A 24,682-nucleotide genomic window follows, 5' to 3' on the forward strand; every position below is an offset into this window, starting at 1 on the left:
CCCTTTAAAAAAACCCTTTAGTTTTTTTTTTTTTTTTTGTCATTTGTGCCTTTTTTTCATCACACCTTCCAAACAGCTGAACGCTGAACGGGGATTTGTCAGTCACTCAGCTCCTCCTCCTTCTCGCTGATGAAACAGATAAGGCACAAAGTGGGTTGTAAGCAGAGGCAATTGTGCTAATGTGTTTTTCTGAGTGGCTCGCTTATCAGCGTCACTCCCATGGCTTGGGGAGGGCATATTGGCACACTAATGGGATTCAGATGAAATAGCTTATTTTACAAGGACGCTCGGTAAGACTGAGGATGTGTGTGTGTGTGTGTGTGTGTGTGGGTTAGGTCTGATTGCAGCTGAAACAATGTTTTCACTGTAGAAGGAGTTTATATAAAAAAAAGAAGAAGAAAAAGAATTGGATGAGCACAGAGCTTTGATTTCACTTTGGATATATTGAGTCCCCAGACCAAACTTGGGAAGCCACCACGGAGCAATTTTCAGTGCCTATCACAGCTCATTCATCATCGTCTGATTGCCATGTCACCGTTATCTTGCTTGTGGGCGGCAGACGGGCCTCAGCTGAAGGCCTCCATAAGAATTCCTTACCTGTAGCTCCGGCTCGGAGGGGTGATGTGTTCTCTGCAGTATTTATGAAGCGGAGGTTCTGTGTGCCCTCCAGACACATCTGCCCGGCCTTTATGAGGCCAGTTTCCTTACACCCCTGGCATGGCTGTCACCTTTACTTTTCAATTTCACAAATAGCTTTGGGGGGGGGACTGTCACAGAATTGATTATCACTTTATTGCAAGGCCACGAGCCATGTGTTTGTGAGCATTGATTGAGTTTGTGACAGGCATTGTTTAGATCTTTGCAAAAATGTCCTTACCAGGCCTAGTGGCGGTTCTGATGCGAGTGACGGGGCTTATCTTTACCTCTGAGATGCTTTTGATTGTGTTGTTGAAATTGTGTGCAGTGGATTTGTTTTGTTCTGGCCCTGTGAACAGTGATGCTTCAGTAGGAATACTTCATTTTAACTTTTTTGTAAGTGTTTGCAAGCAGACCATTTAATGGTATTAGGAGGTAAGATACTTGTATTTATTCAGACCACTAAATAGTAAAGTAAGGTTCCTTTTAAACACATACATATGCAGCTTGAGATTTTTCAATTTTTTACGTTACAACCGCTGACAAATTAAATTTATTGTGATTTGTGTGACAGACCAAGAGAAATTGCCACATAATTGGGGGGGGGAAAAAAGAAAGCAATACATGGTTTTCATTTTTTAATGTTTGCTAGGACAAATGTAGCAGTCACAGGTAGAAAATAAAATGTCGGTCCGGACCAGCTTTTTACATGTAGAGGTTTATAGGTTTCCTCGTTCGTCTTTTTTTTTAGTTTCATATTGTGTTATAATGTTATTCCCTCATCGAAAACATACTTGGAGACTTGCCTTGATTTTTTTCATGCATGTTTAAGAAATCCTTTGATCTCCAACCATTGAACTGTCCAAAATGCTTGGTCTGCCGTCTTCAGCTGGGCTTTTGCCCCACAGAGCTCCCATCTCGCACAACTCCCCCACTCGGCTCCTCCACACTAGCAGCAGCAGCAATTAGCAAACATCTGGGGGAACTGCGCATCTGCTGAGCTCATCTTAGGAACTACTTCTCAGTCCAGCGCTCCTCAGGACGTCACAATGGAGAAATGTTGTGATGACGTCCTGAAGGAGGCGTCTCGGAAAGAGCGGGAACGTCTGAAAGATGCACCGGCTTTTCATTTAGATTTGAGTGTGAACTTTGACTATGCCAACACAACCAAATCAAACACTTGCAGTACGTCATGGACAAACTCGAATCCATGCTCAGTAAATAATTCAGTTGTTTGAGTCCAGGTTGCTCAACCAGGCATGAATCTAAAGGTTGCAAGACACCGACCCCTGAGGACTGGAGACCCCTAATACAAACCATTACATTTTAATGTTTATGTTTATCTTAAGTCTTTGCAGCATTTATTAGGACCTAGCTCTATTTGTATTTGTGTCAATTCTGACCAACTTCTCTGCTCCAGTTTAAGAAAAGCATTTACACAACATGATGCTGCCTTCATCATATTTGACCTTTTGGATGATGTGCAGTGTTATGATTATGACAAGCTAAATGTTTTAGGACCTGAACAAAGGCCAGAGTAGATTATAGCTAAACTTATGAGATCTTAAGAGCTGCATACTGAGACTAAACTGACTAAAAGTGAACTCTGTATGCTAATTAACTGGGATTCTCTTTAGATAAAACAAGTTACGGTGATAATCAGATATCCCCAAAGAGAATTTAGAAATTTTGAAAAAAAAAAAACAAAAACGGATCATTTTTCCACTACTTCACAATTATACTTTACTTTTACATCATCTAATGTCTCAGAAAAATACCTGAAAGTTTATGGCTGCCCTCAAGGTGGAAAAGTTCAAGAAACAGAAGTATTTTAGAAATGACCTTTTTGCTGTTAAATCCAAAACGCACCAGGGTTTCACCTTGGCAGACGTGTTTTTTGATTCCAGCCATTATTTAAAATTCCCACCGCCTCAAAATCTAAAACTCAATTGAATCACTTTGTTCCTCATACTTGAAACGTGCTTCGAGTTGCACCTATACGAGTCTTTTTTTGTTTTTCTTTTTTTTTTTTTTTTTGCTTTGTTTTGTTTTATCAACCACATCGCCCTCTGATATTCTCCCTCAGCTTCCCACAGACTCCCTTTGGGTCGCTTTCTTATCCAGTCACAAATGCAACGGTAAAAATTGAACAGTGTACACTGCGCTGACTGATAAAAGCAGACAAGGAGGCTGATTTTCTGGCACACAGGCTCAGAGGCACTGAGGCATATGCTCATGTATTTGCACATGCAGACTCAAGCTCTGCTACTGTTCTCCTTGATTTTTTTTTTTAAGCATTCATTTATCTCGATCTTTTCTGCAAAAGCCTTATTTGAAGTTTACCATTCCTGTGCCCCAGCCAATTTCCTATTGGTCTGTCATTTTAAGGGAATATTATTAGATCAAATTTGCCTTCTGTTCAAACACAGCTTCAAATTAATATCCCAGTCGGCATCTTGTTGCACTCTGGAGAGCTTGTTTTAGGGAAATGAAGGCTTCTGGGGGGAAAAACAACGAGAAAGGGCTGCGTGGAGGCGTCCTCAACACCTGGAGGTTTTAAGATGAGGAACTCTATTGTTGTAGGTGTGAAGTATAATGTGAAGAACATCCTCCGGTGCACTTGACGACTCCTGCATTTGCTGTTCCTCGTCTGCTAAAGTTATCTGTATGGAACCAGACTCCTTTCGGCCTGGGAATAAGTAGGCAGGAAAGCCTGAGAAACTGTTTTAAAAGTTTGCATTGCTTTATAGATTCAAACCAATGTTTTTTTTTTTTTTTACTTCTTTACATTTGGCTGTGGTGTGTTAAAGAAAGTAGAAGGAAATTCCTTATGGTTTCCTCTTCTCAGAAAGCACAATTTTCAGTCCCCTGTGTAAAAGTTTCACATAAAAAATATATATATTGTGTTATACTCTAAACTTAAGCGACCCTTTGAATAAGAAATTGTTTCACGACAACTTTATTTCAGTATTTAAAGAAAGTTTTAAGATTAACTTTTAAAACCTTTGGTTTAGTTTGGTCCATACAAACTAAAATGCCCTATTTCACAAAAGCTCTTAAAGACAGAGGAGCAAACTGAAACCAAGTTTTAAAAAAATCACATATAAAAACTATGGGCATCAATGGAAATGAAAACACAAAGTTTATGTTGCTGTCCAGTGTTTGCTTTACTGAATAATGTTTCCAGAGTTTATTTTTATTTGGCATGTCTGACCAGGAATAGAAAGATAAGAGACAAATGGAAACATTTTCACCTAAACGCACACAAACACAGAAACTGCTTCATTGTTCAGGAGCTGCAAAGTTAAGATGTCTGTTTTTCATGTTCAAACTGATGTTACTGAAAGCTTGTGCAGTGTTTAAAATCCAGCATGAAGGATAAACTAATGAAATGCAAAATTGTTTTCTAAAAGACATCACCATTAATGTAGCATGATAATAGGATTTACTTTTTCCAAAATGTGGACACATTTCTGGAAATATGTATTCTGCAGTCCCCAACTTCACCAGCAGATATTCTGATTTGAGGTATGTGTGTGTGTGTGTGTGTGTGTGTGTATATATATATATATATATATACACACACACACACACCCTACCCAGTTCAGCATTTTTGTGACAGTCAGCCTTTCATTTAGATTATGAAATCCAATCAAATACTGCATGTTTTTGACTAGATTTCAATCAGACCTTGTTGAAAATTATGAATTTGCAATATATTCAGAATTTATTGCTATATCAAATTTACCATTGAAGATCATTAATATACCGTATTTTTCGGACTTTAAGCTGCTACTTTTTTCCAAGTGGCTTACATCCCAGTGCGGCTTTTCTTTGTATTTTTCTTCAGCCGCCAGGGGGCTCTTTAGCAGGAAGTGAATCATTGGAAGTCAACATTGGAAATCAAAGAAGAAAGTGCTAATTTTCATTTAGAACAAGGAGAAATTTATTCAAACTCATACACCCTCTTCAATGAAACCACATAAAGAAGTTCATATGATGCACCGGAGATACCAGCGGCTTATAGTGGGCTCTTTAGTCCGGAAAATACGGTAGTTAAATTAATCGCTGGATTTATTTTATTTTTAATCGTCCCTCTGCAATTTATGTTACACATATTTACTACGGCGCCAAAAAATGTGGCTGGTTTTGTACAGCGTGTCTCCTGAGTAAGCTTTTTGAGCCTGCCGTGACGAGCTGAAATTACATGCTCATCTGCTTTGTGCGGTGTGTCGCAGACAGCCCATTAGGATTTGCTTTATCCTTGTGGTTATCACATCGCTGCTATTTCTTTCGTCCACCGATGCAGGAAAAATGAGGCGTTCAGTCCATGATGTCAACGTGATGCTCTCTGCTGCCTTTAAAAGCGGAACCAAGCAGTTAACTTTGACGAGAACATGACCGCTCACAAGTAAAAGTCGTGCCACCTGAGGGGCATCAAGTTTTCCCAAAATAAATAAAACTATTTTTATAGATTGAACCTTGAGGCAAATCGATCATGTGCCCCTCATATAACTGCGGTAAAGCTAGCGAACAGCCAAGATATTCACGTGGGCGACAGCTAAAGACATTATGGTACTGTACATTCATTTACATGCTGCTTTCACAATAAAAGCGCACATCCGCGACAGTTGCAAAAAGAAATAATGTATGAGAAATAATTGGGGACATTATACAATGCTGAAAACCTCTATTTTTCCAGTGATTTCTCTCTCTTCTGGGCGACAGAGGGACACCTTTGGAAAAAAAACCCAGCAAATGTCAACCAGATCTGATGTATAATTTCAAAATAAAAGCCCATTAATATATTGTGCAAGGCCGACTGTTCAAAGAGCCGGCTAGCTTTCCCTCAGTCATATACTAGCATTTACAGCATTCGCAATGACAAAACAATTTAACTTTTATTCTGGCCCTCAAACTTCAGCACCACATCATTAGTGGTTATGTTGTTCCCTCCTGAATGCAGTCACAGTCCACTTTATACGGCTCACACAGGTGGCTTTATGGCTACAATCTGTTTAAAAAAAAAAAAAAAAAACTTTCTCAATGTTGAATTTCAAACAACGTCATTTTGTTCATATGAAGTTTGCTCGTTAATTTTAAGATTTTGTTTTTTTTAGTGTTGATGACAGATTAGCTGAACTGATGAGTCAATTGAAATGATGCCTCAACAGCAAATATCTGATCTTTTATTTTATCGTGACACAGTAAATCCAAACCACAGCAGCTCAACAACTGCATTATTTGATAACGCACTAAAGTGGCCTCTGAAATACATAGCTCTTTAAATCTTTTTCCAACATCAACTAAACCACAAAACAAGACATAAATAAACTGGCAGTCGAACACAGACTTGGATCTCCAAACAGCAGGTTGTAAATATTTGTGTGTGTGTGTGTGTGTGTGTGTGTGTGTGTGTGTGTGTGTGTGTGTGTGTGTGTGTGTGTGTGTGAGAGATCAGACGAAGGAAATGCTTTTGTTTCTTATCCAGCTTTTTGCTGGTTACAGTGGATTAAGTCTCTCACGTTGATGTTCCTGTTTCGGTACCTGGCTCTGCTTCAGATCCCAAAAATCTCGGTTTTCATTGCAGGCGGTAAACCCCATGTGACCCATGACCTCCAGAGAGAACATGGGAAGTTAAAATCTTCTGAGGAGTTCTGGATCTGAAACGCAATCAGATAAAATGTTAAAGATACATCTGTGGCATGATTTTTTTTTTTTTAAGCACAAATTTGAAAAGCTGTTAAAATGGAGGATGTTTTCCATCATCTCCAACATCAGCATGCACACTGTGGTTTTGCAGGAGAATCCGTACGTAATGCTGCGGCCAAACCACCAAGAACTGGAGGGGAATGACCGCTACGAAGGCTTCTGCGTGGACATGCTGAAGGAGCTGGCAGACATCCTCAAGTTTAAGTATCGTATCCGGCTGGTCGGGGACGGCGTCTACGGCGTTCCTGGAGCCAACGGAACGTGGACCGGGATGGTCGGAGAGCTCATCTCCAGGGTGTGTACTGTACCTGGTCGCTTCACTCGTTCTAGATAACGCTTCTGCTGCTATCTGCACAGTTTTATCGTCACTCATTGTATATGCTCTGTTATCTTTTAATGCTCACATGCCCACACTGGCACATTTTTTTAACCTATTCAGTTTCATATTCCTTAGGAAATTTCTAGTATTTATGTTAAAATGTTGTCCCTGTTGCGCAGTATGTGGTTCTTTATTCTGTTTTTATATACTGCATATTCACATCTTTGTAGAAATTGACTTTATTTTGCTGCTGCTGCACAAATATTTCCCCATTGTGGGACAATAACAGGATATTTGTACTTTTGTAAGTTAAAAAAAAAATGCTAAAGTTGCCTTTGCTTATTTATTTATTTATTTTTTTAAGATTTGTTTCTGACTTCTTAACTAAGTTTTTCCCCCTCACTAAATTAATATGCAACTACCACAATAAATTCAGTTTCATTTATTATATTATTAAGTTTAAAGTGTTAATTTAAATGATTAATTTTGTTTACGCGTCTTTTTGAGAGGTGCCAAAAAACATGGCCGCCACGGTTAAAATGCAAACACATAGAGACTTTCATGTGGCCTGCATCTGAGACGCATAATAAATTATCAAGTGTATTCGGTGATAAATGCACATCAACAACTTGAATAATTCCCACTGATACTGACGCACACAGACGGACAAGTTAAATTGGACTGCTCTGCTTTCATTTAGTTCACAGTGACTACATTTCCTTTACTTCACATAGTATGTTGTTTTGTTTTGTTTTTTTCACTCAGCAGTTGGCCTTTCCAGCTTTAAGCATTGTATTTTTCAAAAACAGTCGCAGCTCGTCGGTGGCTTGTTTTGGGACGGCTCCTTTCCGTGAGCCGTCTGAACTGACCTCGACAAACGCCGGCTCTCGTCCCTCCTTCCTCCCTCTTGGAATCGGTCTGCGCCATTACTGTAAAACCTCGCAGTGAGGTCCTGCGCGTCTTCACGGCTACGTTGTGTCTGCCAACAGCCAGATAAGGTTACATAAGGGGAGGGGATGAGATGGGGAGGAGGAGATGCGAGTAAAAAAAAGAAAAATGTGAGAAGGAAGGCAGGGGTGAGGCGGAGGAGGAGGAAATGATGTAGTGAATGGCTGAGTCTACTCACAGAGGTGATCTGTCTTAATTCTGTGGGCTAATGGAGGGCAAAGCCATTAAGAACGTAAAGCAAGATGTGCCTGCCTGTGTTACAGTCAGAACCCGTAAGCTGCTCCAGGGAAGCCGACCTTCGCCGGTTTGCTTAAGTTGACGCGTGTCTTTCGAAGGCAGCCTGAGATCCAACGCAAAAATAAAAGGGCATGCTTGAGAGGAATGTGTCATGGGACAGAGGGTCATCTGGGAGGAATGAGGAGGGGCGGGACGCAGGGAGAAGAAAGGCTTCATCTGGTATGGTTGGAGGCTATGTCAGAGGAAGACATAAAAAGCAAAAAGATGTGGGACCAGCTTCGCCTGCGAGCTTAAAAGATAAGTTGAGAAGATACAGTATGAAATACACGCTCAGCAGCAAGGAAGGGAAGCCTGAGGATATTCTGGACAACAGATTCCCGTGTCCCTGGCTGTAACGTTCTGACTGAATAATATTTCAGCCAGCGAGGATGATTACTTTGACTGGTGTTAGATAGCCTGTGTGCTAGCCCAGAAGAAGGCCTGTGGAGTCCCAGCGCAGCGTATTCTGCTTTGTTAGGAAAAACCTGCAGTTAAAAAACAAAAGAGGGAATCCGCAAAGCTGCTCAAGTCACTGTGCTTGTGCTATTAAAGTTATATCACAAAGCAGATTATTCTAAATAGATGTAGAAACACACATCAAGATCCAAGCAATCCCGTTTTTCATTCAGGTCACAGTTGTCCCCTCTTGACCCACAATTACAGAAGTGATTAAACAGAGTGGAAGGAATATTTTCCCACAAAGAGTTTCCACCTGCACTCTTCAAAACTGTAATAACGTCGTCTGAATTTATCAGAGAGTAATTATATCGTGCAACTGGTTTTTCTTGTTTTGCTTTTTTTTACAAAATAGACAAAAAGGGTCTTCTGGATTCTGTCCAAACTGTGAGCTTGATTGTAATTTCATCCATTAATATGAATTTGTTAAAAACAACAATATTGTTCAGATAATTTATTTGATTGGTGAAAAATGTATATCAGAGAAATCACTAGATAATCAAATTCATCTTTTCAGACTTCCGTGTCAAGTTTTCGTAAAGCTGTCGGAGCGCAGCCTGCCACTTTTTTCATTTTTTTGTCTCCTTCTGCATTAAAATTACCTCTACCTTTCAGTAGAAGCTATTTTCTTTTCACAGCCTGCATGACAACTCTGGTCTTTGAGAGCCTTATGTTCTGGCAAAACTTAAATATGTAAGGAAGGGATTTCTTTACGTTACAAGTTATTTAAAAGTTGGTTATTTAAACCTCTGACGCATGAGAGTAGAACACAATGTTACACCTTCCCATCTAGTTTAAGAATTGAAAAGAACTACAAAACTCTTTGCAAAGCTTTTGGTTGGTATGTAACCCGAGTTAGCGCCTCTTCTAATTCTGATATCACAGAAAAATACACATCTGCTCCAAGCTTTACAGAGCAAATGGCAAAATGATGCACAGCTTCATCACGTTCATATGAGATCAGATCAGGAAGAAACAGGAAGAAAAAAGCCTGTGGAACTGCATGTTTTATGCAGGGGAGAAAAAAATAAAGTTAGCTGGAAGTTGGTATGCAGGAGGTCAGGGACGTCAAAGAACATGAGAATATCCAGTGAAATCCACTGGATATTTTTGCAATTGATTTTAAAAGTACAAACCTTACGATTTCTGAGTGTTTTTAACAGATTCTTCACATGCAGAGTTTAGTAAACAGAGCTAAAGTGATGTAAACTATTTGAAGAAGGTCCATCTGTTCCTCCTCCTCCTCCTCACCAGAAACGAGGAGGAAGAGGAGGAGGTGAGCGAGAGTGCAGCCAGAATAAATGGACGTAAAACTTTTCTTTTTAAGATGATGTAAATACAAGCCAGCTCTGCATATTTGTATATTATGGGTTTATTTTTTTTTATTATTTCTGTCGATGCGTTTCATCGCACAACAAATCTGTTAAAGGGACTTTCATTGATTTATTAATGCCGTTCTGACGTCATTCCTCTTAATGTTTTGAGCAGCACTTCATTGGATCAAACACTTCAGAGCTATTTTAGGAGACATGGTCACTTTACTTCATGTCCTACATTTGTGGCTGAAGAGACGATTGTAACCTGGTGCTAAAACAGCAGAGGCAGCCCCAATCTTCTGGACTTAAAGCTGCAGTATGCAACTTTTATTTTTTAAAAAGTAACAAAAAGTCAGAGACAGTGGAGCTCAATGTTTTTCATATGCAACAAACAAACATATTTTTTTTTATGAAAGTTGCCTACTGGAGCTTTAATGAATTTATTTGTTTGCATGAATTGAGTGCAAAACAGCTGGAAAGAAAGGCGCTCTACTTGTTTGCACACGTTTAGCTCTTACACAAAGTTTAATTTGTCCAAGGTCAGACTCAAATCCTTCTGTCTTCTTAACTGGATTATAATATGAATGACTATAGCTAGACACAGAGACCACGGCGCTTAACAGCAGGCATTAGATTGTGTGATAGCAGAAGGTGCATTAGGAGACAGCCACAGGAATCTTATTGCATTTCATTAATATTTCATTGGATGTTAAAGTTGCCGTTCGCTTTTCAAAGACGTTTCTTTGTTAAAAATTTGCCTGGAAAGCCGCTCCCTACTCGTGTCTCTCCTTTCGGGGCTGAAAGCAGAGAGGGGAAAATAGGACAGCTGATGACAGAGGGTCAAAGCCTCTGACTGGGGATTGGGCTTTCGGGAGACGCTACGGGCCTCAGTGCTCGGCTGTGGGCGGCTCCGAGTCCAGGAGGCGGAAAAACAGGAATAATGGAGCGTTTCTAGCAAAGGTGCAACTTCGCTCCTCGACGTGGCATTTTAAACTTGCTCCGAGGGCTTCTTTGATTATCACAATTCACTCTTACGTCAAATCTAAATCCAATCCCGTGTATGTCAGATTCTGCTAAAAAGAGAAAGTGTTCCTGCTGCAGTGCTCCCCTCCGCTTGCTCTCGTCCTGCTATTCTCCCCAATCCTCTTAGTCCTCCTGCTGCAGACAAAGAGCAATGCTTTACTGCTTTCACTCTTTGCTCCACAGGGAGATGAAAAATCCCTTGCAGTTGCACTTTGCTGGCCTGTATTATTAGTAGAAAGCTTTCCAGAATTCAGCTGCATTGAGCATTTCTACGTATGTGTAGACGTGTGTGCGTGTGTACATGTGTGTGTGCTTGTTTCGTACAGTGTGTTTTGCCAGCCGTTGCTTTGTCAAGTGATTTGTCTTGACAGTGCTCCTTTGGCCAGCCACAATGGTTACCCTGAGCTCTCTGGTGCCCTCCACACTCACAGCGACTGACACACACTCTCATGCACACACACGAGGCCAATGTTGGATTATCCTCAACACAGATAGTGCTGTTGGTGGACAAAGGGTCTAAAGGATACAAAAGGGTATTATGGGGGTTTTGGCTACCATTAGTCTTCTTCTGTAGTCATCCTCGTCGTCTTTTCAAACAGTTTAGTCACATAGAGGATGTTATTCCTCGGAACTGGATTACACGTGTGTCTGGGTTTGTTTTTATGACGCGATCTGACTCTCCCTTCAGAAAGCTGACCTGGCCGTGGCCGGACTCACCATCACAGCGGAGCGCGAGAAAGTGATCGACTTCTCCAAGCCTTTCATGACCCTGGGAATCAGCATCATGTACCGTGTCCACCTGGTGAGTTACCCCACCACAGGCACACACACACGGCAGGCTGTCAGCCATGGCTGTAAAAGACCCACTCAATTCTCTTTTTCTCAAGTGTCTCTTTTTGCCAGTCTAAATCCTGAAGTAATTTCTGCTGCTTGGAGACCTCCTGGCATTTCTCACCTCTCAGGTGACGCTTTTTTTCCTCTTCTTGCTTTACTCCATCCGCTGGATCCATTCCTTTCTCACTCGTTCCTCGCGATGTCAACTTCTGGACAATAACCAGCTCCCGTCCCTCCTTGTGTGTTCTCATGTTTTCTTCCTTCTGCCTCTTTTGTCTGCCCGCTCTGCCAACACCAGATGGTGTGTTTTGTAGTGTGAACTTCTTAATGAATGTAGCCGTTTCACTGTTGCTTTCTGCCTGCTCTCTGATTATGGTTCAGCCGTCTTATTCGCACGGGCGCTGGCCTGCACACGCACAAAGAGGGACGAAACGGCGGCGGCAGAGCAGGTGGAATGGAGCCAGCGTTTGCAGAAACCGTGGCCCATTAATCACCGGCCCTCCACCAAAACACAAGGTGACACCAGAGGGCCCAGAGGCCCCGGCCAGAATCTGCTCCGAGATGTTCAGCCACGTGCGCGAGCTAACGGCGCGGTGCCGTCCCGGAGGGGCATTTAGTCGTGTTTCTTCGATCCCGCCTCTCCTCCTCCTGCATGTCCTCATTCATCCCTCTCCTTCCTGCAGCCTGTTCACTTCTTGAGTACCTGAAAGAGTCGGCCGCGACCCAGCGGCTGTGGGGGGGAATCGATCAGTGCTTTGCAGCAGGTTGCAGCCTTAAATGGGCGGCAGGGCAGCGTGTTCGTCCGTAGAGGCGGAAAGCCGGCAGGTGGGCGACATCGAGAGGAGACGAGGTGGAGCCGCTGTCGCCGCAGGGCCCCCGGCGCACGGAGTCAAAGAGTTGAAATTAGCGCAGACTCGACCCATTTTCTGAGTAAAAAGGTCAGCGAAAGAGAAGTGGAGAGATAACAGCGTTTGAAAAGGTAGAGAAAACAGAGCGGGATGAGAGACGATAAAGACCCGCAACCCTCTACCTTTGCCTCTCTCCGTTTGCGTCGTTCATTTCCCTGCTCTCCCTTCACGTTCTGGTTACCCCCCCCCTGGGCATTTCTGGATCTGATTCACAGCAGTCTCTCGCCATGCTCTGAAATCCAATATTTGAATTTCTGCGACTGCACTTATTTAGTTCTAATCCACTGGCTATTGATCCGCGGCTCAGTGCTTTCTGCAGAGGTGGTCTTGCCGCTTATTTCAAACTTTAAATGAAAATTTCAGTGTGATCAATAGGGAGGGTGAATGTGATGAATTGAAAGTGCTGGCTACCTATTAATTACCATTTAATCTCAATTTCTCCTCTTTGTCAGTGTGTTTGTCTTTCTGTCTCCTGTTTCTGTCACCTGCACTCGCCGTTTCTCCACTTTATTTCTGTTATTGAACACCCTTGTTTTTTTCCAGTATAGATTTTTGATGGTGAAGAAACGGCATTTATGCTACTACGCCCACAACAGATCCTAGAAAGAAGCGCAAAATGAAATACGACCGGCTTGTTAGAAATCTGGATTAATATAACCAACCATTGCTTTATGCGTTCAAAAAATGTCTCATTAAATGATCTCGGTCACACATTAGGCAGGTTTTCCACAAACTACAGAGCAAAGTTTAGAAATGTGTATTTTTGACCATTCTTCGACAAGAGACATTTTGAGGTCAGACACTATTAGATGAAAACGTTTGTCTCACACTTTGCTCTAATTCATCTTAAAAGTGTTCCTTTGTGCACCTTGTTTTTTTGCACTGGTGGAACGTCATGTCTGAACAAGATGAGATCATCTACAAATGATATCCACAGAGTTGAAATTCCCCAAAATAATCTCAGCGATCTGAAGGATGAAGAGTTTCTTACTGGAACTAAGGACTCCAGAGCCTGATCTACGCACTCTATCAAATGTTAAGACAAGACAGTCAGGCAGTTCTCCACGGAGCTGTCTAACCCAAACTCATCCATTGAACTGCCAGACAGAGAGGAATGATTCATCACTCCAGAAAACATGCCTCCACCACTCTGCAGCCCAGCAGCAGCATGCTTTACACCACCACCTCATGTACTGCATTGAGTTTGGTGATGTAGGTCTTGATTGTAGCTGCACAGCCACTTAAACCCACTATCTTGAACCTCTCTATGCACCGTCATCAGCTCTGTTCAATGCCTCATGAAGTGAGAAGATAATAAAAAGTTGCCTCTGAGCACAAAGAGCCTCAAAATCCACTGGCCCCACTCGCTGTTTCTCCTTCACCCGACCACCTGTCTGTCATTTCCAATCCTTTCTATTATCAAGACTGGAGTTGCTGAACGTGGGGCATCCTACCACAGTTCAATGCTGAACTTCACTGAGCTCCTGAGAGTGACTCAGTGTCACGTTAAGGTGATGCATTTCACCCACCTGGAGAGGATGAAGCGGTCAGAAAACCTGAAACTGAATGATTTGGAGGGATGAACCGATAATCCTTGCGATATAGTTTGTTTTGGTTGGTGGTTAAGTTATTGCACTCTCAGTTAAGAAGCTGATATGTGATCAGTTTAGCTCACAGGCGTGACACAAACATCTCAGCATGCCAAACGTTTTAAGGGATGTAAAGAGGAAAATAAATATAAAGCAGATGTATCATATGTACCGAACTGAAACGATGTCGATCGAGTACATTTTACTGCAGTGGTGATAGGTTAGAAAAGAGTAAATACTACATGCATGTTAGGATAACATTAGCACCAAACATATATATTGGACAACATTTAGTGATTACTGTGCTGTTAAAATATGTTATTTGATTTGGCTCAGCTTAAACCTGAATGTGAATTTAGCAATGCCGCGCTACAAAACCTGCTAGGGTCTTTATTCACCAGGGAGGATACTCTTGCCATGTTTTCTCTGGAGGGTTGTGACTCTGCACTATATATGTAAAAAAAAAAAAAAAAACACATTGAATATATTTATGAGATTCTGCTTGTTGTCTGCAGCAGGAAGAGCACAACCTCTTTCTGTCTTCTAGCTGTCCTCCCCAGCAGTTTTACAGCAGCCTGAGCAATGTCAGCGAGCGCCACATGCTATGGAGGTGCCTGATGTGGTGCATCACATGACATGGAGCCTGTATGAGCGACTGCAGGACTGAAATTTGCATTGGATTTATAGGCTTAGACATCATCTTTTAGAACCGTCATGAAAAAATAAAGCTTTAATACAAGCTATTATGTTAGCATTTATAAAACAAATAACGAACTATAAGCCGCTACTTTTTTTGCCCACGCTTTGAATCATGCAGTTCGTAGCCCGGGGGAGCTTTTCTGTGGATTTTTCTTCAACCACCAGGGGGCTCTTTAGCAGGAAGTGAATCATTGGAAGTCAAAGAAGAACGCGTTAATTTTCGTTTAGAACAAGCACATGCTAGCAGCAGGCACGACGGAGAAATTTCTTCAAACTCATACCTGTTTCATAATTCTGTTTGGTTTTTTTTTTTTTTTTTCTTTAAAAGGGTTTGTGCCCAGACAGGAAAGGGGGTAATGAGAGAAAGATATTCAGCAAAGATTATCAGGCTGGGACTCAAACCTGCAATGTGCGCGTCGAGGACTAAGGCCTCCCCCATGAGGTCTGTGCTCAACCCCTGCGCCATCACAGCACCCCACCATTCTTAACATATGCAATTTTGTTTTTATCTAGACTGTTTGATTGCAACTTTGGCTGCATGTTTAGGGTTGCTGTGCTGAGATCTTTTGCAGCCTCCTCCGTCAGGATTGACTTCTGAAGACAGGCTGTCACCATGGGGATGTTCAGGATTAGTTTTCCACCACTCAGTGTTTTACATCGTTGCTAAAAATAAGTTCCTATGGTTTTCTTTTAACAATGGCTTCCTTCTTGCCACCATTTAATTAAAAGGTTTTGCAGTGCACAGCTGTCCGCTTGTCCAGTTTGCAGATTCTCCCATTTCAGCTGTGAATCTCTGCAACTTCCCCAAAGTTGCCAAAAGTCTTTAGTTGATGTTCTAGTCGTTCCTTTAATGCCCAGCCTTTCCAGTGTAGATCCACAACTGTATCCTACATCTATTTAATGTCTTTCCTGCCTTCATCAAGTTGTTCATCAGTGTTTTCTAACAAACCTCTGGGTCCTTCTGAACTTATACTGATACTAAGACTAAAATGCACACAAATGGACTCTACCAATTTGTTCTGGAGGCAGTTCACTGAGCTGGTGTAACCTTTTAGGAAACTGAATACAAATTTCTATAAGCAGGGGTGCTGTGGTGGCTCAGGGGTTGAGCACAGCCCGCCTGGGGGAGACCTTGGTCCTCGACGCGGCCGTCGCAGGTTCAATTCCCGGTCTGGTGACCTTTTCCACATGTCGGCCATCTCTCTCTCTCATTACCCTACTTGCCTGTCATAGCACTTTCAAATAAAGGCCACTAGACCCAAAAATAAAAACATTTCTACCAGCAAAAATGTTTGAAAAACTAATATTCTTTTACACGCCAATCTGTGTTGATCTACGACACACTTTCTCTGCAAAACACATGAAATTTGAGCTTTTTCTGCAGAGCCTGTAGGCACACAAGGTCACATAGATTTGCGCTTTTGTACAAACCAGCCTGACAGGAAGCCGACCGACCTGGTGAGCTCGGGAGGCAGCAGGACGCTGATGTGAAAGTGACCCCGTTTGACCTCTGCCAAATCAGGTCCTCTCCACAGATTGCCCCCGTGGCCGTTTCGTCAGGCGTAGCATCTGACAGCATCTGCTCGGACACAATTAGCAATGTGCACATCATCAAAGAGCCCCGAGTGAAAGACACAAGGCAGGGAGGCTCAGGGAGGGATGGCAAGGAAGACAACATAAAAGGGAATGAGGAAAGAAACGGGAGGAAAGAGAGGCAGGAGCTGAGCAGAGAGAGGACAAAGAAATCAGAGCAGAGAGGCGAGCAGGTGAGTGTGTGTGAGGTAAAATGACAAAAGGAAGTTTCTTTCACTGAGTCAGTATTCAGGAGATGAACCCTTCTGTTGCCTCGGAGGGTGACGGTGTGGTATGAATACCAAGAGGCCGGATGACTTGGTGAAAACCTTGACTGGATAACCTCACCAGCATCTTCAGTCACCTTCCTGGCATGTAGGCGACTCCCCCGGGGGGGAACGGAGAGGAGCAATCCGGGTGATGGGAAGGTGCGAGAGAACAAGGGCAGTAAAAGTTACACGTCCAACTCGCTAATTTGTGTGCCAAGAGGAAAAACAAGAGTACGCTTACCGTCAAAGGCATGGGTTTTAGGCTTATTTGTTTTGATTTCTTCATGGAAGCAGGTTGTAAAGGATTTTGTTTTTCTGTCTGCATCTTTGCGCACCCTTTGATTTGCCTCATATCCTCTTATCGTCTTAAGGGAGGGACGAACGCCCGTAAAATGATTCACTGCCTTAATAAAAACAGTTTATGCACGGCAGCAAATGTTTATGTGTAAGAAGATGGGGCAACGTATTGCTTTACTGAACCCTTATAAAATCACATTCGGTTCGTTCCGAGTCTGATTCACGTGCCGAAGCAGCTATTCCTGTCAATACCGCAGCCTTCTGCCTCTTTGGAGCATTTATCTCCCCTTGAGCGATTAATACCTCACGGCTTGCGGTTGCCGTGTTTTGCCCGTCTGCAGTCAACCACCTGCTGCCTCTGTGCAGGGGGAGCAGAGGTGCTCGTCCGAGAGCGTACCGAAACTGCCGTGCCGAAGCTGACTGACAGCAAAGACAGCTGCTGACAAGATTTAAAAGATACGCGCGCGCGCACACACACACACGTGTGCAAAGGTGCTGACAATCTGCTACACACTAACCTTACAAAATGAAGATATTATTCTCCCTCCATACATCTCTAAGAACAGAGTTTAAAGAGCAAAATCCCAGACCATCTGGAGGTGCCTTTGTTTCTTTAACCTCCTTCACCCTGTGAGATCTTGCATTGGCACAGGTTGTACTTGTGAGACCAAAGGTAGACAACACAATTGTTCAGGCAGTGAAGTGCTGCTGAACTGGGCTGCTGAAATAGATGGAGTTGTTGAAGCTCCACGTTGGATTGAAGCCGATTTAAGCAACCTGAAAAAAATCATTTCTGCGAATCTCTTACCATCTAACGACTGGAGGACAGTTTGGCAAAAATGCAATAGATTTTTTTTTAAACAGTAAAATAACAAATTATATCATCCATCCATCCATTTTCTATACACCCTTGTCCCTTAGTGGGGTCAAGAGGGGTGCTGGTGCCTATCTCCAGCAAACGTTTCGGGCGAGAGGCGGGGTTCACCTGGACAGGTCGCCAGTCTGTCGCAGAAATTATATCAGATTTTTTAAAGTGATTGTCAAGTATTTGTGCAACTTCAAAAGTTTTTTTTTTCCCTCCCTAACCTTATCACATTATCACTAACATTGCCAACCATTGTTTGGAATGCAGTATTTGTTAGCTAATACATATTCCAAGAAAAATGAGTTAACACTTTGCAAATAAGATAATCTGCCTGATACAGGTTGTGGTTGGCAAAAGGCAACTTTTACAGGCGTCTCAATCGAACTTAATGACACCCCAATGAGGTAATTGAGTCTTTGATTTAGGTTTGTAGGAGCCTCTCTGCAACTAAAGGTTGCCGTAGTTCTCAGGAACTGGAGATGTTTCCTGTACCTCAGTTTTAAGTTTTATGCTGCCTCTAAAAATAACAGCAACGCAACAACAGTTCTCTTTGGATCCACTTTAATATCTATCAATCAATCATGTTTATTTGTGTAGCACATTTCATCAACGAGGCAGTTCAAAGTTCTTTACATCATAAAAGTACAAAAATAAAAAGTCATAACGTGCAGTGAGGAAGATGGATGATTTGTTTTGCAACAATATTTTATTTCAGTGTGAAATGAATAAAGTATTTCTGACTTTGATTTCACTCAAAAGTGGAGTCTTAGATTAAATTGGATTGAGTTTTCACAAAATAACCGTTTAGATATGAACTGCTGCACATGCAGAGGGTCTAATTTTGTATTAGACTCTGTTTTATTTGATGCTTCCACTTGTCTTTCCTGCAACTTGAAAACCGGATATCCCTGCTTACAGCTGACATCAGATCACAAACATGTTCCAGTCCTTAAAAGTCTACTGTTTGAGGTTTCCTTTTGTTCCGAGTTCGTCCAAGTGCCTCTGATATTAATCGGTGAATCTTCTGACATTTTGCAGCTGAAATTGCAACCAAACAGATGAGATTGGTCTCTTTCTAAACTCCCGTCAGTCTCTCCAGCTCTCCTTCTTTTATCGATTTTAGTCTGAACTAAATTTGACCACTCTGCTTCAAAATGTCCTGCTGCCTTCTTGAGCCAGTCACTATGCTGGTGCCTCTGCTGTTTGGTGCTGAGTGCAGAGTTATTTTATCAGAACTGGAGTGGAGAGGAAAAAAAAAAAAGTCTTTGAAGAGCACAAAGAGCGAACCAAAACTATCAAAGCACAAAGTTTCTTTCTCCTTTCCCAGTTTACTTAAGTGTTCGCAAAATGGGATATTTAAAGGAGAAAATGTCTCCTGAGGAAACAACTCATGACATGCTTTTGAAAAGAGGAACATTTCATGCAGTTTCCACAGAGTGCTCATTAGTGCGTCTGCTTCTGCCTCACTTTGGATGATCCCATTCAGCCCTTGGAAAAACACAACTTTGTTTGAGTCCTAAAGCAAACATTTTAGCGCACAAAAATCGAGATTTCCTGAGCAGCACAGTCTCCAGCTGTTTTCCCTTTTGTCCTTGTAATCTCTGCCTCTTTCCCGCCTCTCCCTGCCTGTCCTCTATCTCTCCGGCACCCTCTCTCTGCCATCTGTTAGCACGGGAGTCCCTCACCTCCTCGGCTCCGTTTTAGTGTAGTAACAGCACCTTGGTGGGAACTTAAGACGCGGGCACGCAGGGGCCAGCAGTTCGCAAAGCGCCTCTTCAGCATGCACCAAACCGAACGAGCAAACAGGAAGACTCACGTCAGCACAACCCCTGGTGCCAGCTGAAGGCGACTTGGCAGCATCTCTCTCCCTGCAGCAGCACTCTTACCTTCAAGAAGGCCATTGTGTGCTTCAGCTCTCTGCTCGTCTGTTTCCAAACCACTATCATCATTATCGTCACAAGCATTTACCCCTTGCAGATGGAACGGTGCGCATTGTGACTGGCACACTGATTTGAATCTTGTTCAAAGTGTTAGTGAATCCCACTCTTTGCCCCCGATTTCCGTAACCAGGCTCAAACGCAAGTGATTACGGTCGCATTAATGAGTTTCTTCCGTCTCTGCACGTGTCTTTTAGCATAACAAACGCCCAACGAAATAATTCCACTCCCCTCTTTGCCTCAGATTTGATTTTGAAGGGCCTCAGAAATCTATCAATATTTTGTTCCAGCTTGCGTGAGGTCTCCTAGGAACACTTAATTGAGTATATTTCCATAAAAGTGATTTAGGCTTGTTCACGTGGGCTCTAGAGTGTTTCTGAAATGGAGGATAAGCAATTTCTACGCGACGTGTTATGCCTTTGTCTTCTAATAGCGCTCAGGCAGTCAAGTTTCTCGATCACCTCCGCTCTCTGAGCGCCCTCCCTGCCCCGACAGCCACGTCCATTTCCCGGTCGTTAGCAGATGGTGGATTGTGCGGCTGTGTGTAAACGGCTAATGTTCTCTTAGTGAATTTGCAGGAGAGAAATACAGTGTGAGCGTTCACAAACTCGTATGAATATGTATGCGGACGCGTTCTGACGCCGGTTCATCTGTAATTGGTTTCATTTAGAGGACAAAAGCTGCTGGCGATGGATAATGAAACATTAGAAATTAGCCCCTGGTTTCCCACTGGTCCGCTGACTGCCGACCTTATTTTAGCTACTTTATATCCCGCTAACCAATCCAAACAGATATATAGCAGCCCTGTAGCTGCTTCGGCACTGCTAGCCTTATTGCCCGAGTCAGAGCTATTAATCTTCTTCCCTTTTTTTTCCCCTCTGAACGTGGCTGCTGTTCACCCCAGGCCTGCTGGAAGTCAAGTATAGGTCATGGAAATGAATTTATGCTTAATGCAGCCATAATGGTTCAGTTGATTATCTGTAATGCATGTTACCTTCTAGGAAGACCAAATACTGCCTGTTGACTGAACTTTATTTAATCGTTCTGACCTCCACTTGGTTTTTATGGTTGGACCTTAGACTGTATCAAGTAGTTTCAGTGTAAAGCAAACTGCACCAAATGCATGAATTACAAACAACAGTTTATGTTTCCTTTTGTTCAAGTACTCAGTAATTATGAAGAGGTATGAAAAAAAATCAGATTTCATCATTTCTGATGAATATAGATTTGAAGAACACAATATGTATTTGATTTCTATCAAGTCAATACTTGAGCCACATTTTGTGTGTCGGTGCTTGGTACTGAAAGTTTTGCTCATTTTTCTTTTCAGCGTTCCCACAGCATGACGCCACCATCTCTCTGTCTTACAGTGCTCCTGCACACGCCGTGTCTTGCTTGCCAAAAAATTCAATTTTTGTCTCTTCCACACACTTGCACTGTCCTCTACACGACTTACTGCAGTTTTTCGACACAAATCCTCATGCCTTCCCCTCAGCAATGATTTTCCTCTTGCCTCTCTTCTGGTTTCAGAGCATGTTTATATTTTATAATCACCTTTTTTCATACAGGTAAATCTCACTGAGACATGGTGTCTCATTTTCTAGAGTCATCTGTTTTAAATATACATATAAAACCTTAGTCATCCATGACTAAAACTCATCCTGCTTACAAATTATCCTCACTGAGCTGTGGATCTGTGCAGCTCCTGCAGCAACCCTGGGCCTCTCGGCTGCTTCTCTGAATAATGCGTATTTGCAGTTGTGCCGTAATCTTCCTGCTAACGAATGATGGACTGAACAATGTCCCACGAAATGTCCAAAAGTATTGTCTTATCTACTAACTTTGCTTTTAAGCCCTAACCTGGTGTGTTTCCGGCCTTCATAAAGTAGCTTAGCTGATCTCACCTCATAAATATTTGAGGGCTTTATAGAGCAGCCGTATTCGGGCTCCGTTAACTAATTAAGAAACTTTTAAGGGCTAGTTGGGTCCCCTGGTTCTTACCTGAGGTTTTCCGAGACGAGGGAGCTAAATACAAATGGAAGCCACATTCTGTCAGCTTTTTTATTGGTACATGTTGAAAATCGAGGCATTTCTCTTCCATTTACTAATCCTCAACTGCTTTGTTTTGGTCTTTCACATTAAACTTTAATAAAATGCATAGAAGTCTGTGGCTCTAACATGAGGTGTACATATTTTTGCAAGGCAAAAGTGCTTTTTTTTTTAAAGCAGCCGATTCTGGGAAGCAAAGCCTCTTATCTCTGTTGGTGTATCACTTTGCAGCTCTGTGCCACTCTGTTGACATTTCATGGGAGGCTGAGTTTGTGCTTTCATACATGCAAATGAGATACACATAATTACAGTGCTATCTGTTTAGGACAGGAAGATCTGCGCTTATCGCATTGAAATCACTTTATTTACGGTAGGAGTCACCTTTTTCTGCCTTCTCCAAAGCAAAGCAGGGAGCAGCTAATGTTAGCTACGCAGACTAAACCGGCCTCAAGCGAGGGAGTCGGCGCTCTTCTGGTTGAACAGGAGAGACACTTGAAAATGCCAATTAGTTCACTTTTTGCTCCGTCTGCACCGTTTTAGTATTTATACTCGTTTTGAACGTCTCGACATTTTTTTTTTTCCATGTTGCTGTCACAAACTTCACTGTGCTGTTGGGATTTTATTTGATGGCTCAAGAGAGAATAGTACAGTTTTCAAGTGTGATTACAATAACATGAATTTAAAAGGTTTTTTTTATTATTATTAACAGTCCTGTGAATTTATGTCCGTCCTTTTAATAAGGAGAATCACCTTTTGTTGCGTTTACAGCTGCAAGTCTTTCACGGTGTGTCTCTGAACTTTCCACAGCTTTGTCAATTCTTCTTTGCAAAACAAATTGAACTCAAACCAATTTATTGATTTGAGTCTGGCTAAAAGCTGGATTTTACATTCAGAGAGGTTTGTTGTTAAATCTGAGGAGTTGCGGTAATATTGCTGTAAGCATTACACAGTTATTTGTGTGTGTTGTGTTTCAGGGACGTCGGCCGGGCTACTTCTCCTTCCTAGATCCCTTCTCCCCTGGCGTCTGGCTCTTCATGCTTCTGGCCTATTTGGCCGTCAGCTGCGTCCTCTTTCTAGTGGCCAGGTAAGGGTAAGCTTGATCTTTACAGAGGAGAATGAGACTAAAGGACGAGAGGAGAACAAAGGGTTGACTACAGAGATTAAAAACAAAAAGAAGAAGAGTTGTTTGGGGGATACGCAGAACAGGAAACAGGTGTCTGTTCCCTCACTTCTTTTAAGTTTTTGTGGTTGATCTGCAACACCACAGGGAAAGGAAACACTCTGCTCTAAGCGGTGGGTCGTTAGAACCACACTGCCACCTGCTGGCCAGGGAGAGTACTGGTAGATCTGCTGCTGAAACGTTGGGATGAGATTAGATTGAACCTTATAAATGTCTTGGGAATTTGGTATCCAGCAGCAGTAGCCAAACAGAAAGTTCACCAATAAATATTAAAAGAGGCAATCTGGTAACAAAAGAAGTGTAACTTATATTTGAATAACAAGCTGCAGGATAAGTGTAAGTGATCCCAGATCAGCTGGCACATAAAACCTTTGGGCAGCTCTCGGTTGATGATATGGAGCACGAATTATAAAATAACCTCAGAGGTCTTCCATATAGCTTCCTAATTTAGTTGTTTTGGAGACGAATCACACAGTAGTTCAAATTTGAGCAAGATATCTGCAAATAATCTAATCTCTCAGTGTTGCACACAACCGATTTTTCCCATGTTGCATTGTGTATTCAAAATTCACAGCCTGTTTCCCTGTGATTAAAGCGAGCTGCACTGTGGGGACTGAAAGGAAAGCTGTTTGTCTCTCTGGAGAGCCAAGGCGACTTTGTGCTCACTTTGTTGCTCCAATCTCTTTGCTCCTTGTCGTTTGCTCCTCTTTATGTCTCAAAATCTGTGCGGCTCTTGGGTTTATTCTCTCTGATTCATTCCTCCAGACTCTGAATGTTTATGTAACCTCCAGCTTCTCCTGTTCCCCTGCAGACTGACGCCGTACGAATGGTACAACCCCCACCCCTGTCTGAAGGGACGCTGCAACTTGTTGATCAACCAGTACTCGCTCGGCAACAGCTTCTGGTTCCCTGTCGGCGGATTCATGCAGCAGGGATCCACCATCGCTCCCAGAGCATTGTCAACACGTTGCGTCAGCGGAGTGTGGTTAGTACTGGCAATTTTTTTCCAGCTTTCAAATCCACAAACCTAACGCGCGTTCAGCTCTGCTCTGACCTACTTTTGCTGCAACATGAATTGCATTTCATCTTTTGTTTGCCCTTGCCACCACTTCAAGAACAGTGATTGTTGTAGTTCTACTTTTAAAAAAAAAAAAAAAAAACATGCAACCGTGTCTTCAAAAATGCTTTACCAGCACCTGATTATTTATTTTAATGATGGCCGTAATACTGAAACAGAACTTAAGACCTGAACTGAAGTGTTCAGAAAAAACCAGAGGATCAAATAAATACCCCAGGTATCTTATTCCATTAACCTTGTTTTTACAGACGCATTATTACCAAAAAAACCTCATGATTTTGGGGGGATTTTCATCATAACAACACAAAATACATATTTGTGAAATGGCAGGAAAAAAAATTCACATTTTTTTGTGAATGTTTTGTAAATAAAACCTGAAAAGTGTGACATGCATTTGTATTTAGCACACTGAAGTAAACCACCTGCGACTGCACAGGTGCACTCTCTTTACTAAGCGGCTGATTTCTGGAAGAATGTGAGTTTTATTATCGACACCAAGTAGAATTCAAATAAAACTAATTGAACTTCGTAAAGTACCAAAACACAAAAAAGTTGTTTGACGTTGGAATATTTTTGTGACGCACCACATAAAGCAGATACATAAAACAATGACCTGGGAAACCAGGTACAATAAATTTGCACAAACATATTACAGAAACGAACCAGGAATAAAAGCTTCTCTTGGAAGTAAACTAATAGTGTTTTTATTTAAGAAAGGT

At 42.2% G+C, this 24,682-nt stretch overlaps 1 protein-coding gene across 6 annotated transcripts in view; it reads left to right on the plus strand.

Moving 5' to 3' along the window:
* The window catches only part of grik4 (glutamate receptor, ionotropic, kainate 4), a 358,938-nt gene that overhangs the window by 326,173 nt on the left and 8,083 nt on the right, over window positions 1–24,682 (plus strand). For all 6 annotated transcript variants that reach the window (XM_015036702.1, XM_015036703.1, XM_015036704.1 and 3 more), the window contains 4 exons: window positions 6,440–6,643; window positions 11,375–11,488; window positions 22,680–22,789; window positions 23,697–23,870. In XM_015036702.1, coding sequence (XP_014892188.1) covers window positions 6,440–6,643; window positions 11,375–11,488; window positions 22,680–22,789; window positions 23,697–23,870 — 602 coding nt within the window. The remainder of the gene's footprint in view (window positions 1–6,439; window positions 6,644–11,374; window positions 11,489–22,679; window positions 22,790–23,696; window positions 23,871–24,682) is intronic.

This window comes from Poecilia latipinna, unplaced genomic scaffold (assembly GCF_001443285.1).
Source record: "Poecilia latipinna isolate Pla-1442-1.1 unplaced genomic scaffold, P_latipinna-1.0 Scaffold376, whole genome shotgun sequence".
Taxonomy (NCBI): domain Eukaryota; kingdom Metazoa; phylum Chordata; class Actinopteri; order Cyprinodontiformes; family Poeciliidae; genus Poecilia; species Poecilia latipinna.